Genomic DNA, 14,415 nt, shown 5'->3' with positions numbered 1-14,415 from the left:
TATCGGTGGCAGTCTACTTTTAGTCATTTTTTATCAAAACATCCACATTTGGTAATAGTATTGTCGTGTCATGACCATTTTTGGTCTTTCGTCAACAAAATCGTTAAAATGTCGTTAAATACAAAGACATTTCGATCATTTTTATACAAAGTGAGTTGACCCTACTATATTTTTTATGTTTTTTTTTTTTAAAAAAAAATCTGTAATTGAAGACCAAAATACATTTATATTTAGCTTCATTAAAAATGTTTTGTTGATAGAGAACAAAAAATGGTCATGCCAAAATAATACTAGGACCAAATGTGAATGTTCTGATAAAAATAACTAAAAATGGACTGTCACCGATAAATCTAGGACCAAAATAATTAACTCTTATCTTTCTAAATAATCAAGATAATATTTATATGCTTGGTTTCATATTTATATAGTAGTATAATATATGACAAGTATGTCTTAATTGTAATGTTTTTGTTTCTTGCATAGATTTTTGGAGGGCATTGAAGCAAAATGGATGCTCAAATAACATGCAGGGATTTTTTTAATTAAATTATAATATGTATATTCATATCAAATTTTTATATTAACATTTCTTTATGTGAGCTAACTATTCCATAACTTTTTTTTTATATTTATTTATTTATTGAAAGTGCTTATAGATTGAAGACTCCCTCCAACTTATTAACATGAAAACGACAACATACTTAAATTCTTAATATTTATTTCAACTAATAATATTTAGTAAACTTAGAAACCAAAACAATTTTAAAGTTTTAACTACACTCGAATGACAAAAGAAAATGTGTCCACAATTAATTAATTATTTAATATAAATTGATATGAATAAAAATGACCAAAGTGTCCCACAATAATTTGTTAAAATGCATTATTAATATTAACATAATTTGTTAATAGTGGACTAAAAATGCTACTTTACACATAATTAAAGGGAAAAAAAAATTATGTATGATAATAATTTATGAATCGAGTCTAAAATATGAGTATAATTAATGAACTAAAATCACCATTTTTCCAATTTGTGACGGTATAAAAGAAGGCAAATCCATTCCATTTTCAGCATGTTCATTGTTCACCCTCTCTCCCAAACAAGGTAATAGTGTTTCAAAACATTATATAATGATGAAACGGATATAAACATGTTAGAAGATATAACAAAGCAAAGGTTCAAGCTATAGCCCGGATCTTAAAGGAACACTACTACTAATACAACAGGTTTTGCTCGGCGCAAGAGAAAACTATGAACTCACAATGCAGAAGAAGGGTGACTATGGAAGAGGCAAAAGGTTTCAGAGGGAGAATTACAGTAAAACCTAGAGTTGGAATGTTAAAACTCTACATACACAGCTTAACAAATGTTAGTTTCTAGTCATCACCTGACAGAAATGTGTTGGGATTGAAACACTCCACCATGCAGTCAGTCTTGTGCTTTTCTTAGCAGGTAGAGGTAGCAATTATGCAAGCATGGATTCCTGGTAAAGTTCTTCAACTGCACAATATATCAATCGAGTTGATCTCCATCACCTTAATCATTTTAAGATATTTATTAAAATTAGATATTAGAACCAACGTAGATAGTTGCATATACTGGTCCTTGACCACATCCACATTCATCATTGCAATATATATATGCTCTAGGCCTCTAGCCACAGTGAATTCCAGTTCTGATGTGCCTCACAAGTCACAACAGAACTTTAACCAGCATTCTAGTTTTTTGCTTTGGAATCATGCTGACCGTTTATTACAACAAGAGACCAGTCACGTTATGGGGGTGTTTGGCAAATAACTATTAGCTGATAGTTAATTACATGCAAAATGACTCTTAAGGGTATAATTTATTTTTCTCAAAAAGCTTATCGCAAAAAGCTACTTTGAGCAACTTTTTGAATTTTAGCGTTTTGGAACAATAAGTTGTTACAAAAGCTGATTAACCAAACACTTATATTGGCTATTTAACCAAGTCAGACAGCTAATAGTGGTCAAACAAGTCAAAACTGGCTGATAAACTAACTATGTTACCAAACAGGGCCTATATGTTGGAGAAATCACACTGACATGGCATCTAATAACACATGCCAATAAACAAAAAATGAACCCTTTTTACCTAAATTCCAAGTTACAATCCAAAGGCTACCCTCTGCACATAATCTGGGCGCCTTTTGCTGGGTGCCCGAAGCAAACCTGCTATCTGCAGCTCAATTATGGCCCTGCAAAACCTTGCTCTATATTAAAGTCAAGGATGTAAAATGTTAATTAGGGAATGTTTCCAAGTGTCAATTCCAATCATAATTAGATCCACAACTAAATGCTATTTCCAACAGCAATTATCTTAAGCTTCAAAACTGCTACTCAGTATTTCTTCTCAAGTCCAAGACCAAAAGGATACTGTATTGATGCATCAGATTTGTTTTGAAGAACATTAGTAACTTTTCTCTTTTTGGGTGAACACAGCTGCTTTGATCGTTTCAGGCAAGAAACAGTTGCATTAAAAGACTGAAACCAATCATGAAGGTTGATGAGATCACCATGCTCTTGCGCCAGGGTATACCTATGACAGGAAAGGATTTAAATCTTCAAAAGAAATGCCAGTTGAGTTAAAAGCATAACATCATTATCACTGACTAAATGGGCAGCCAAGTTAAGATGAGGCTGTTATAGTTGAACAGCTAGAGAAAACAGTTTTTTTAAGAAAAATATGATGATTTCAAATCATACAGCAGTAGACTATGGCATGTAGAGCAATTTTATTTTAATTCTTTTGGGAGACCATGTTTATCTATATCTTACATGATTGAGGTATCATGCATGGATGGTGACAGCAAAACACCACCCTTGCTGCAGCAACTACACTTGAGTATTTTTTGGAACTCCAGAAGGTCACTTTGGATTCTTCTCCTGGGGTCACCTGTCAGAGCCTAATTTAAAATTGAATCAAACTCTCGGTCATCTAAGTGAAAAAGGTGTATTCAGTTTTCAAATAGTTGTAAACTACAACACCGTTTGTGCTAAAACAGAAATTGCAATGCAAAATGCAATGACTGGCCTAAAGATTAAACAAAATTCATTGAGAGCTACTGAAATCTGAATTTTTAAAGCCTAAGTCCTTGCTTGAACAACTTTATTCAACTTAACCTTCACCAATATCATAGAGGGGTGAAAGAACAAATGAAGTTTACAAGCTACAGAGACTGACAATACTACACTTTTTCCTATAGAACAAATACTGCCAGACAGGAAAGAAATTACTCTGCTATTTCTGCAGTAACCTGAACAGTCAAGTAATCAAAGTTTTGCGATGATACTTAACTGATTGAAGCTTATCAACATCCTTGAAGCAAACAATTTCATGAAATGGTATAGACTCAATTGGCTGCATGCATTCCCTGTTCCACAGGCAAATATTAAATCTATTGACTGTTTTAAACATGGAGAACAAGTAAACAACAATTGTCCTTAAAAAGAATATTCCAGTTATTAGTGATTATAATGGTCCTTTGTAACAATATTGTAATTCCTCTGATCAATTTACTGTGTGAAAGCAATAAGCCTTTACATGTTTCTTTTAAACATCACTAACTATTTATTTTTTCCAATTTACCCTTTATGCCTTTAGCTTTGTAGAATGATTTGACAAGGTGAGTCACATTTGATTTAGACTTATAAATACAAAAAATAGCTGGACAACCTTCGAAAGTAAATCTCATTTTATTTGTTGCCTTAAAACTCGTGTCAAACACAATTAGCCCTCATATTTTGGCATGGAGGGAGTATTTCTTAACACTTTTCATTTAACAAATTGTGCAAGCACACACATTCCCATTAATACAGTTAAAAGGTACAGACAAACATATGCATTTATATGAAATTTAGTTTGGCAAACCAAGCTGTGACTGAGCGAATGAAAACAGGTAGCTATACAAATTCTTTTGAAGACAGGAAATAATATACCGCTAGGATTTTGAATTTTCACTTTGCATCCAACTTCATACCTTGGTTAGACCAAGAACAAATTTGTAGGGTGATTACATGCCAGGCTAATAACATACTTAAATGTAGAAAAGTGAATCCCAATTTTGGGCAGAGTAATACTGTTAAATGGTAGAAGTTTGAGGACAGTAAAATATGGTCCCCTTACCTCATCATGTCATAAACCAAATTAGCAGCTTTCTCATTAAATATGTCCTCATCATTTGCACATTTTGCTCTGCCTCGTGATAAATGCCTCCTGTCACATAAACAAGAGATACAAGAATAATCAAGATCAAAAACTCATTTTTTTGGGGATTCAAAAGCATTGCCAGTAGAATAGTATTTGCCATTTCTAAGAATCAAACAAGTATTCAGTGGTTAACAGCATGCATGTTTCCTGATATATAAATGCCCTAGGCAGGCTCTGGATAGATAATGGAGCAAACTATTTCAAAATATTAGCAAAATTGTCAATTAATGTTGGGAGATTTTACAAACTTGTATCCAAAAAAAGTACATTGTACCCAGCCATACTAGCACGTTTCCATATCTAGAAAGACAAATCCATTCCAAATTCATCAGAAAATTTTAATTAATTGAGTTTTAAAATAGAGATGATGTCTCAAAAGGTTTATGTTTTGACAAGTTAAAAGGTAAAGTATCTAGCTCAACTAAACAAATATAGAAAAATATTCACCAAATCATATGAATAAACTGCATAAGAGGTCAGCAGTTACGAATGACATCTAGCAGGATTAACTAAATGACGCAATTAATAATTCAATATATAAGTCTCTTCCTCTAATATCCAAGTGCAGTTGATAAATGGTGCTGCTACAAGTTATACAATTCCTTCAAAAAAGTTGGTCAAATTAGACAGAAAAGTGGGACAGCTATTCAATAATGTCCCATGAAGAAAATATAAATAATTCATACATTCATACATACTTTGATAAATCTGTTAACTCTCCCTTTGAATGCCTGTTATCTGCATTTTGCACCATAGACTGTAGTTCCAATATTTTCTTGTGAACCTGGAAGAGTGAAACCAAGAAAAAAATGAATAGAAACCTTATATCTAGGAAGCTTTACTGTCAAAACATAAACTATTCTGCTGAAACCATGTTTATATTGAAAGATAGGGGGGGGGGGGGGGGGTGGGAGGGTCACCAAGTTTGAAAAAGCAAGAGCTTTTTGAAGTTGACATCCAAGTATAAGATAATATTTGTATATCTATGGTGTAAGCACTTACTGCTATATATAAGTGACTTCTGAAAATGATACAATTGTTCCTTTATATGTGGTAGAAAAAGTCATTCTATTATATTAGGTAGTCTGTCTCCCTAACATAATAATTGCTAAATATTGCTTCACAAAGGCATATAAAAGGGCAAAGGAGAACTTAAAGTGGGCTCTCAGCTAAAAAAGAATAACTTATGACAATACCTCATTGCCACCTTGAGCAAGCTTTTCCCAAGTTTTAAGCAACTGGCTCAACTTTGCAACTGGTAAATCCCTAATTAACAGAGGGCTCATATTAAAAAGAAGAGAAAAGAAACTCTAAGTTTTGCAGTAGCCTTTTGCTCAAACCTTAGCAATCAGAATTGAAGAGTTCAGATGCAAACTAATTCACCCTTTTACCTGTATGATTAACACTCTAACTATTCATCCATAAGATATATATTTTTTCTATAAATCATGTATCATTAATCACAGTTGTATCATCTTGGCCAAACCGAATTTATGGCACAATAAAATAAATAAAATATATTAAGCAAATACTATGCTTTAGCCACCTAATTATTCACCTCTCGCTTCTTCTAAAAGAATGCACATAAACAGCATAACAAATGCAGTGTCAAACATTACCAAATAACCAAATGATAAGAAACATAAACATGCAATAGGATTCAATCAAAGAATATTCAAAGAAAATGAATTGCTTTTAAGATTCTTCGATAAGTCCATCATCAGTTGACTACCTCACTTTAAGGATGACCTGGCCGATGAAAGTGCCCTTTTCTGAAGCTTGAAATAATCCCGATAAACTGTGATTACTTGCCAGCATGTTATTTGCCCTTTCTGGGTGATGGACAGAAAGCATGGTTTTGCATAACTCAGGACTGAGCAACTCCCAGTACAAATCTAGAAGTGTAACTTTACAATGCTTTCCAGCTTCATACAGACACTGCAAGACGTACCAGAGTAACGGTCAGGAGATAGAATTGCCTTTTATAACATGTCAACTAGCCAGCTTTTCATTCAATAGTTGAAAAGCTAAACCAGAAATGATGTGAGCAAGAACCAAACCATGATGCATCAGCAGCATTGTAAGAGGATGTTTAATAGTAAAAGAGACAATGCCTTGAAAACATTAGAACAGATGGTTACCTTAAAAATATAGTTATATGTATGCATATCTAATCAGAATATAAAAGCCTTGGGCTTCATTTTTCATTCCCTAGAGAAAACCAAAAAGCAGTAAAAATTATATTGATACTTTGCTGTTCACTTCATTATTCAAAAGACAGAGGTTTGTTTGCCAGCTTTTAGCAATATCAGCGGTTTTATGACTCAAAATAAGGAATTAGCATCATCAGACGTAATTCACTGATTCATTCACATAATGGCAGTAGCTTCAGAATGGTTGGCATGTCCAATTTACAAAGAAAAATTAATCATTCATTAATTTATTCTTCAATTGAACTTTAGTGACTAAGAAAGTGTAGCAATGATATTATAGACAACATATAAAAATTGTTAATACACATACACATAAATAGCACTGCTGTCAAACAAAAAGCTGTTTAGAGTTCTCAAGAAATTAAGGGGTTGTTTACCAAAGTGGAAAAATGGAGGATTTTCTGGAAAAACAGAAAATTGGAGAGGTAGAAAAAAGAAAAATGGAAAACTTGTTTACTAAATTTACTCCTCCAAATTCCTATTTCATCTCCATTCTCCACTTTTCTTAAGGATTTTGGAGAATTCATAAACAAAATTCTCTAAGTGGAGAAATGGAAAGACACGCGTGAACAGTGCACTACTTTGAGGTCGCAGGATCGAATCCTGCGCACAGCAACAAGACGCTCCCCTCTTTCTCTCTTGTTTGCGTTCCTGATCTCAAAGCTAGCTCCTTATTATTATTATTAATTATTAATTTATTATTATTATTATTATTATTATTATTATTATTATTATTATTATTATTATTATTATCATTATCATTATCATCATCATCTTTGTTGTAGAAATGTACAAAAACTATATGAGAGATTGTAATCAATGAGGTTTTGCGTATTTTGTTCGTAATCAAACTAAGCTCTAACATTAATGAATTAGATATAATTTATTTAGTAATATGTTTTTATTGACTTTTGTTACATTTTACACATTTAGTATTACTGTATTGAATTTATTTTTATTTAAAATTGAATTTGTAAAATGAAATCAGAAAATTGGAGAAATAGAAAACTGGAGAAATGGAGAATGAAAATTGAAAAACTGGAGAAATGGAGAATGAAAATTGAAAAACTGGAGAAATGGAAAACTGAAAAAGGAAAAATAGAGAATTGAAGTAAACGACCCCTAAGTGAGAAGAAATAATGCAATTTTCTTTTCCAGATCCAACTAATCTCAAGAAAATTGAACTTTTATGTAAAATGAAGTAAATAGCAATGGGAATATGGAAACAACAGTTCTGCAGACTTCATCTTAAAAAGAAATTGACCATGATTTTTAAAAATAAATAAAATTAAAGCTAATTAAGACCTCACCATAACCACAGATCCCCATAACTCATTTAGTCTCCGCAATTCCAACAACCCATTTGATAGACAATTAACATTTGATTCTTCCTGATTATTTCTGGAAAATTACAAACTATTTAGAACATATACCTAGAAAGCATCCATTTATACTGGTACGTAAGTTGCAAAACTAACCGATTTCCTGCATGTTTGCAGTAAGATGGTAGGTCAAAAGCCTGCTTGATCAATGCTTTTGAGAGATTAGCAAGATCCACACTGTATGACCCCTGCCACAATTGAGAAACACTTGAGATGGAGAATCTCAATGTCATGTTTAATTCTTCTCATGAAACAAACAATTGAATAACACAAAAAGAATTGCTGCAAGCATCAAAGGACGTTTTGAAACACAGATGCAGATTTAGATTGATTCCTAATATATAATCTATGAAGCTTGCTCCTGAAAGTCTGAAACTTATGATGAACACTAATTTTTGCAAACAAAACTTAAATAAGCAGAACCAAAAGGACTTGCAAGGGCCAGATAAGTGTTAAAACACATATGTTAATCTAGATTGACACCTAATAAATAACCTATGAAGCCTATCCCAGAAACTTTTGAACTATACTAATTTAGATAGAATGTCAAATTGACATATATGTTTTAAGTGAGTAATCTTGTCCTCAATGTCCTGTCACTTTTTGTCAATTTGTCCTACATTTATCTAATTTCATTCATTTCTCACATTTCATCCGTCTAAATAGAGACAAAAATCATATTTCAATCCTTTAGTGATTAAGCTCTTTTCACAAAAAAAAGAGCAGAAAGCCTAGCTTGCCACCATAGCAATTACCATCACCAGGTTGCAACCTCCATCAACTGCCAAATCTAAAACACGACAGCATCATCAAAGCCTTGCAGAAAACCGCTGCCATTACACCAAGGGGGCGTTTGGTTCAGGTCATCTTAGATTACCTAGGTAATCTGAGTCTGGTAATGTTATATTACCTTGTTTGGTTCAAGTTATAAGATTACCTGGTAATGTTATATTACCTGAAAGCTGATGTGGCGGTAATGTTTCAAGGTAATGTGATTACCCTCAATTTTTTAGGTAATCTTAGATTACCTTGAATTATTCCAACTTTGCCCTTGTTAACTAACCCTTATATAATAATAATAATAATAATAATAATAATAATAATAATAATAATAATAATGAAATTAATATATGTTTATATAATCAAATATATATGTGTATATTTATATATTTAATTTTTTTAATATTTAAGCATCGATATACATTCATACTTATAAATAAATACACACACACACACACACACACACATATATATATATATATATTATTGAGGACATTATTGTAAATTGATCCATATAACCTAAAATATAACCTTGAACCAAACAAGGTAATATTATATTACACTATCCAAACCAAACACACAAGGTAATCTTACATTCCCAACATCTCACATTACCTTCCTGGAGGTAATCCTATTACCTGGGGTAATCCAAGATTCCGTGAACCAAACGCCCCCCAATAGTTAATGTTGGAGCATGGAAGCCATGTAATGACCCTGACAGCCAAGCCATTCGAGGATATGGATGTCTGTCAGTGGTACTACACTCACATCTATTGTACCACTACTATGCTATGAGCTACCAAACTTATATACAGACAGCAAACTATGGGATATGTGTGCCTGTTTGTTGATCATCACTAGAACTGTGGCTCATTGATTTTCCAATGCTTCAATGTTCTTTTGCTTTTGGAACTTCAGCTGGGAAATACATTGTACTTCGTTTCTTTATATTTTTGGATTAGGTTGTTTGGTTCTAGTCATTTAGAGGGATGAATGTGGGTCAGGTAAAAAAATGAACACTTGGACGGAATGTCAACGGTGTTATGAAATAAGGGAATTGAAAGAATTAGGTTAACACATGATGAAATTGACAAAAAAAAATACGTCAAAGTCACCAACTCAGTTAAAACATTGGGGCCATATTGACATTTTAGCCATACTAATTTTAGCAACAGAAACTGAATAAGGTAAAATCAAAGGACTATTCCAAAAGAACCAGAGATTTAGATTGATGCATAATATATAGTCTATGAAGTTTCCGAAAAGTTGAAAAAATTATTAATTTTAAACCTCCTAGATATTCAACTACTTAAGCACAACAGGTTACCACGAAACCTTTGAATATCATAGCCATAGTACTAGGTTTAACCCATTATGCTGCCATAGGTTTAGCACTTTAGCCCATCATACAGCCTAGGATATACCTATATAAGCATGTGTACCAGTATCAGAATATATACATTACAACATTACTAATATAGTCAATATACTCCTACTTTCTCTAGTTTCATATATTAGCTTCCAACTCACTAGCAGGTGGTGGCTATTTTCTGTCCTCCAGGTTTTCTGATACGCACCCAAAGAAATGGGTGGTTTAATCATGCAGAAATGGGAATCAATGCAAGAATGGAAATCAAGAAATCTGGACAACAAATCAGGCAAATCAAACAGCAAATGCACAGATCAGGGAAGGAGCTTAAATCATGGGATTCAACAGAAATAAATCAGCTCCACAATCATCTCCTTTTACTATTTTTATTCACCTTAGTACATTATAAATTGTAACTTCTACATTAGAGGGCATCCAATTATCTATTCTAAAACTTCCTTTTTCGCTATAGTAGCAGGGCAAGAACCTGAAATTCTTGCTGGAGGGTGACTTTGTGGCAGCCCTGCTCTTCCTTTCACATTTAATAAAATTATTCTCCTTATTTTCCAATTTCCTGCTTCTTTACTCTAACACTTTCAAACCCTCAGTGTTTCAACAAAACAAATCACAGAATATATCATTGAACATTTACAACATAACTTGAATGTATTTGTTATTATGAACTACAAAATATCAATCATCAGTGTATAATAAAAGAGCATTTTCAAAATAGTGAACAAATGACAATTATTAATAAGATATTAAAAGATTAAAATATGGAGGAAGAAAATAAAAATAGTAACTGCAGGTTTCATTGTTATGGAGTATGAGTAACAATGTCAATCTTAAAATAATGGGGTAACTCAACTTTATAAAACAATTTAAATGACCAGTATACCGTGAGAATGGTTACTTTTATTCTTTAGCCACTGGATATCATTTTTCTACGTTTTTATCACACAACAAGAACATCTAAAGCCAAAACCATAAGATTGTTTATGTTTCTATCACACAAAAAGAACATCTAAAGCCAAAAACATAAAATTGTTTATGCAATGACACTGATGAAAATTCAAGAAAAATCCAATAAAAAAGTAATGCAATTCACACCTTATTTTCTTCTCCATCAACTAATCCCTTCAGTACAAAACTAAGAGGCTCCTTGAAAATCAGTTGAACAATAGCAATCTGGAAGACAATTGATGCAGCATGTAATCAACAAATATTAATTAAGGAGATCCAAACAAGGGGAAAAATAGAGGAGACTGATTACTGACCTTCATAGCTCTAATGAAAGAAGTTAGTGTCCCATCTTGTCTTAAGAAATAATTCCTTAAGAAAGTTGCCACTGTGTGACCAATGCTGAAGCCAGCCCAATGTTTGATGAAAACAGCCTCAATGACTGCATCCAACCTCTCGGCTGGGGATTTCAACACAAATGTACATGGGGACAGATGCTCGAGTGCATGTGAAGAAAGTATGTTTCTAGGGGCATCAATATTTGTTGAAACACCGACAATTAAGATGGTCGGGATCTTAACTGCCCATTCACTGCGGGTAGAAGAGTGATAAGAACATACAGGCAAAATTGGCATGACATTTGTGAAAACCAACTAAACTATTCAATATTCATAGCAAGAAATAAACTATAAACAGATGTTAAGCAGTCCTTTAAGAAAATAAAGCAGTTTTGTCTACCTAAGCCAATGAACAACTAACATATTGCTCAAAACAGAAAAGTAGTGTGCCTACACTCTTCTGGATATCAGGGCAACATCAGGCATATTTCAAGGGATTTTCAATTTATTCAATTGCAAGTAGCCTATTTTGGTACTCACCCAAACTTTTGTGCATTCGATGGAATTGGAATTCATGTCCAAAATATGATTTATAGTTTCTTTGTCAGAATGAAACAAAAGGCAACTCCAAGATACATCAGAAGACATGAAATCTACAGATGAAATGTAATTTTGTCCAAGCTTTTTAAATAGATGTTTGATAGAGGTGTGTTGGAAACTAATTAGATATTTTACCTCAACAAGATGATGAAATCTGACAAGACAGTACCACAACACCTCTCCAGATCTTCAATAATCACAACTACTGGCTTTTCACAATTTCCATGCTTGCTATGCCATGATGCTAAGAGGGAAATATCTGCTGCCTTAAGAACCAAGAACAGTACAGACATGAGCACTAATGAACAGATTATATAAAGGCCCAACTTCATTTCAGATGTCTAATTGTCAACTTACATCAATGTCTACCAAAAGAAACTGCTGCAATAAACTTCTGAGACACCCTCCAATGCCATTTTTAGAACAGAAGTCCAAAGACGAAACAGTAGCCACATGGCATCCATGAGATGTCAAATGCAAACTGAGCTCTTCAAAAGTCAATATATCATCAACAATCTCCATATTTTCTGCAAGTCATTGCCAGATTACAATGATTAAAAAGTAATCATAAATAAGGATTTGCAAAAGAAAAATGTACAATATTCACAATAACAATAAAAAAAAAATTATTATTATTATACAACGGATGCTGCTGCATTGATAATAGTGGAGGAAAGTATAGGACTAACTGGTGAAAACCAGGCCAGTGGATAATCTTTGAGATATGGCCCCACTATTATTAAATAGAACTGGGTAAGAAAGACTGGTTTTGGCGGTAATCTCAGGGGTCCGGCTCGCTTGTATTGCATCAAAAGACTCAATAACCCAGTTTCTTATCTCATCAAAGGCATCAGCATTTATAGTCCTCAAGACGTCCTTGAAATCAATTCATTGAGAAAAAAAACACATAATATCAGGCAAGGGTCCGTTTTGAAAGGGGAACCTGAATGCAAATACTTAAAATAAGGATAAACCTTGATGTTGGACTCAATTTTTGACCATACGGAATGAAAAGCATCCATTTTTCGATGAATATCACTGCTTGTTTCAGATTCATTGGCTGCGGATTTGGTCTTCTTCTTCCCCCGAATCGACTTGGCAGTAGAACTTCGAGGCTGTGAAGCTTTATGGAGAACAAAGAATGGCTGTGTTCGTTTTGCATAACAGAGATAGATAAACGATTTTATAACCAAAATCAGAACCCGATCTTTACTGTTACAGAGAAAATCAAGAAGAATACCGACAACTGCAACTAAAGGTGCTACCTGGAGGTTGTTTTCTGAGGCCTCGGAGGCGGAGGTTTCCGGCGGAAGATTGTCAGCGCATGAAGACGAAGCCATTTCTGAGATCACGATGTGGCCACTCCAGCCTTACTAAACCTTGCTGGTACTGTCGCTCCCTCCTCATAACCGTGCTTTTTGGCGGGAAACACATACTTGTAGCATATGGGCCCCCGGACATACCGTCTTGAGCCCAAGCCCAGCGCATTGGATTGGGATCGTTACATGGCAAATTATGCTATGCGCACGTGCGCACCTTGCAAGGTGCGCACGGCGCTAAAACGGCGTCGTTTTCCGTGAAAACGACGCCTGTTTTAATTAAAAAAAAAATTATTCGAAACGTCGTTAACGGCGTTAACGGCATATTCGTTATGACATTATGAATATACAGTTATGACATTATGAATGTACAGTTATAGAATTATGAATGTATAGTTATGGAATTATGAACTTACAATTATGAACATAGAGCTTCGAAAATTATGAATGTTCGGTATGGAATTATGAATATACAGTATGGAATTATGAATGTACAGTTATGGAATTATGAAGGTACAGTTATGGAATTATGAATGTACAGTTATGAAATTATGAACATAGAACTCTGACATTATGAACTTACAATTATGAACATAGAGCTTCGAAAATTATGAATTTACAGTTATTGAATTATGAATGTACAGTTACATTATGAATGTACAGTTATAGAATTATGAATGTACAGTTATGGAATTATGAATGTACAGTTATGAAATTATGAACACAAAGCTGTGAATATATGCTCCTATAACGAAGCGGTCTGAAATTAAATTAAAAAAAAAAAAAAAAAAAAAAAAAAAAAAAAAAAAGGGAAGATAACGGTGCCTGACGGCACCGTTATCCGTGCGTATGAAGCACGCTGGGCACGAGCCCACAGCATAACTATCCTCGTTACATCGTGTACCGCAGTGCACATGCACCGCGGTCAAAACAACACCGTTTCTTTAAGTAAAGAAACGGTGCGCCGTTAATTTTAATGGAGCGCACATTTTTTTGTATCTTAATTATCAATTGACACTAAAGTATATCTAAACCGACACTGCCTCACATATTATTTTTATATTATCAAATGAAACTACACTTAGGGTCCGTTTGGAAAGCAGGAAAATAACTTCTGGAAAATGTTTTCCGGAAAATGAGTCATTTTCCAGAAAACATTTTCCTTTCCAGTGTTTGGTTGCATTCTGGAAAACTGTTTTTGTGTGTTTGGTTCATTTTCT

The 14,415-nt window shown here is 33.5% G+C and overlaps 1 protein-coding gene across 3 annotated transcripts; it reads right to left on the bottom strand.

Annotated features, from left to right (window-relative positions):
• Positions 1-1,045: 1,045 nt before the first annotated feature.
• Positions 1,046-13,272, bottom strand: LOC109179026 (origin of replication complex subunit 3). 3 transcript variants are annotated; one of them, XR_002053808.1, is made up of 18 exons: positions 13,142-13,272; positions 12,851-13,021; positions 12,566-12,752; positions 12,234-12,403; positions 12,012-12,142; positions 11,256-11,529; positions 11,089-11,166; positions 7,926-8,017; positions 7,758-7,848; positions 5,967-6,172; positions 5,431-5,500; positions 4,933-5,018; positions 4,151-4,240; positions 3,323-3,398; positions 2,803-2,920; positions 2,402-2,563; positions 2,120-2,237; positions 1,046-1,539 (listed from the first exon to the last, which is right to left on the bottom strand). XR_002053808.1 is itself a non-coding variant. In XM_019328592.1 (18 exons), the coding sequence occupies exons 1-17, from the start codon at positions 13,214-13,216 to the stop codon at positions 2,132-2,134; spliced, it is 2,193 nt and encodes a 730-aa protein (XP_019184137.1). In that variant the 5' UTR covers positions 13,217-13,272; the 3' UTR covers positions 1,046-1,539; positions 2,120-2,131. The 3 variants fall into 3 exon arrangements, 2 of the variants coding, with proteins under 2 accessions (XP_019184137.1, XP_019184136.1); XM_019328592.1 differs by having other exon boundaries at positions 2,803-2,930; XM_019328591.1 differs by having other exon boundaries at positions 1,046-1,504; positions 2,803-2,930.
• Between the last annotated feature and the right edge of the window lie 1,143 nt (positions 13,273-14,415).

This window comes from Ipomoea nil, unplaced genomic scaffold, assembly GCF_001879475.1.
Source record: "Ipomoea nil cultivar Tokyo-kokei standard unplaced genomic scaffold, Asagao_1.1 scaffold0876, whole genome shotgun sequence".
Taxonomy (NCBI): domain Eukaryota; kingdom Viridiplantae; phylum Streptophyta; class Magnoliopsida; order Solanales; family Convolvulaceae; genus Ipomoea; species Ipomoea nil.
Note: the sequence above shows the minus strand (reverse complement) of the source record. Positions and strands in the feature narration are given on the sequence as shown.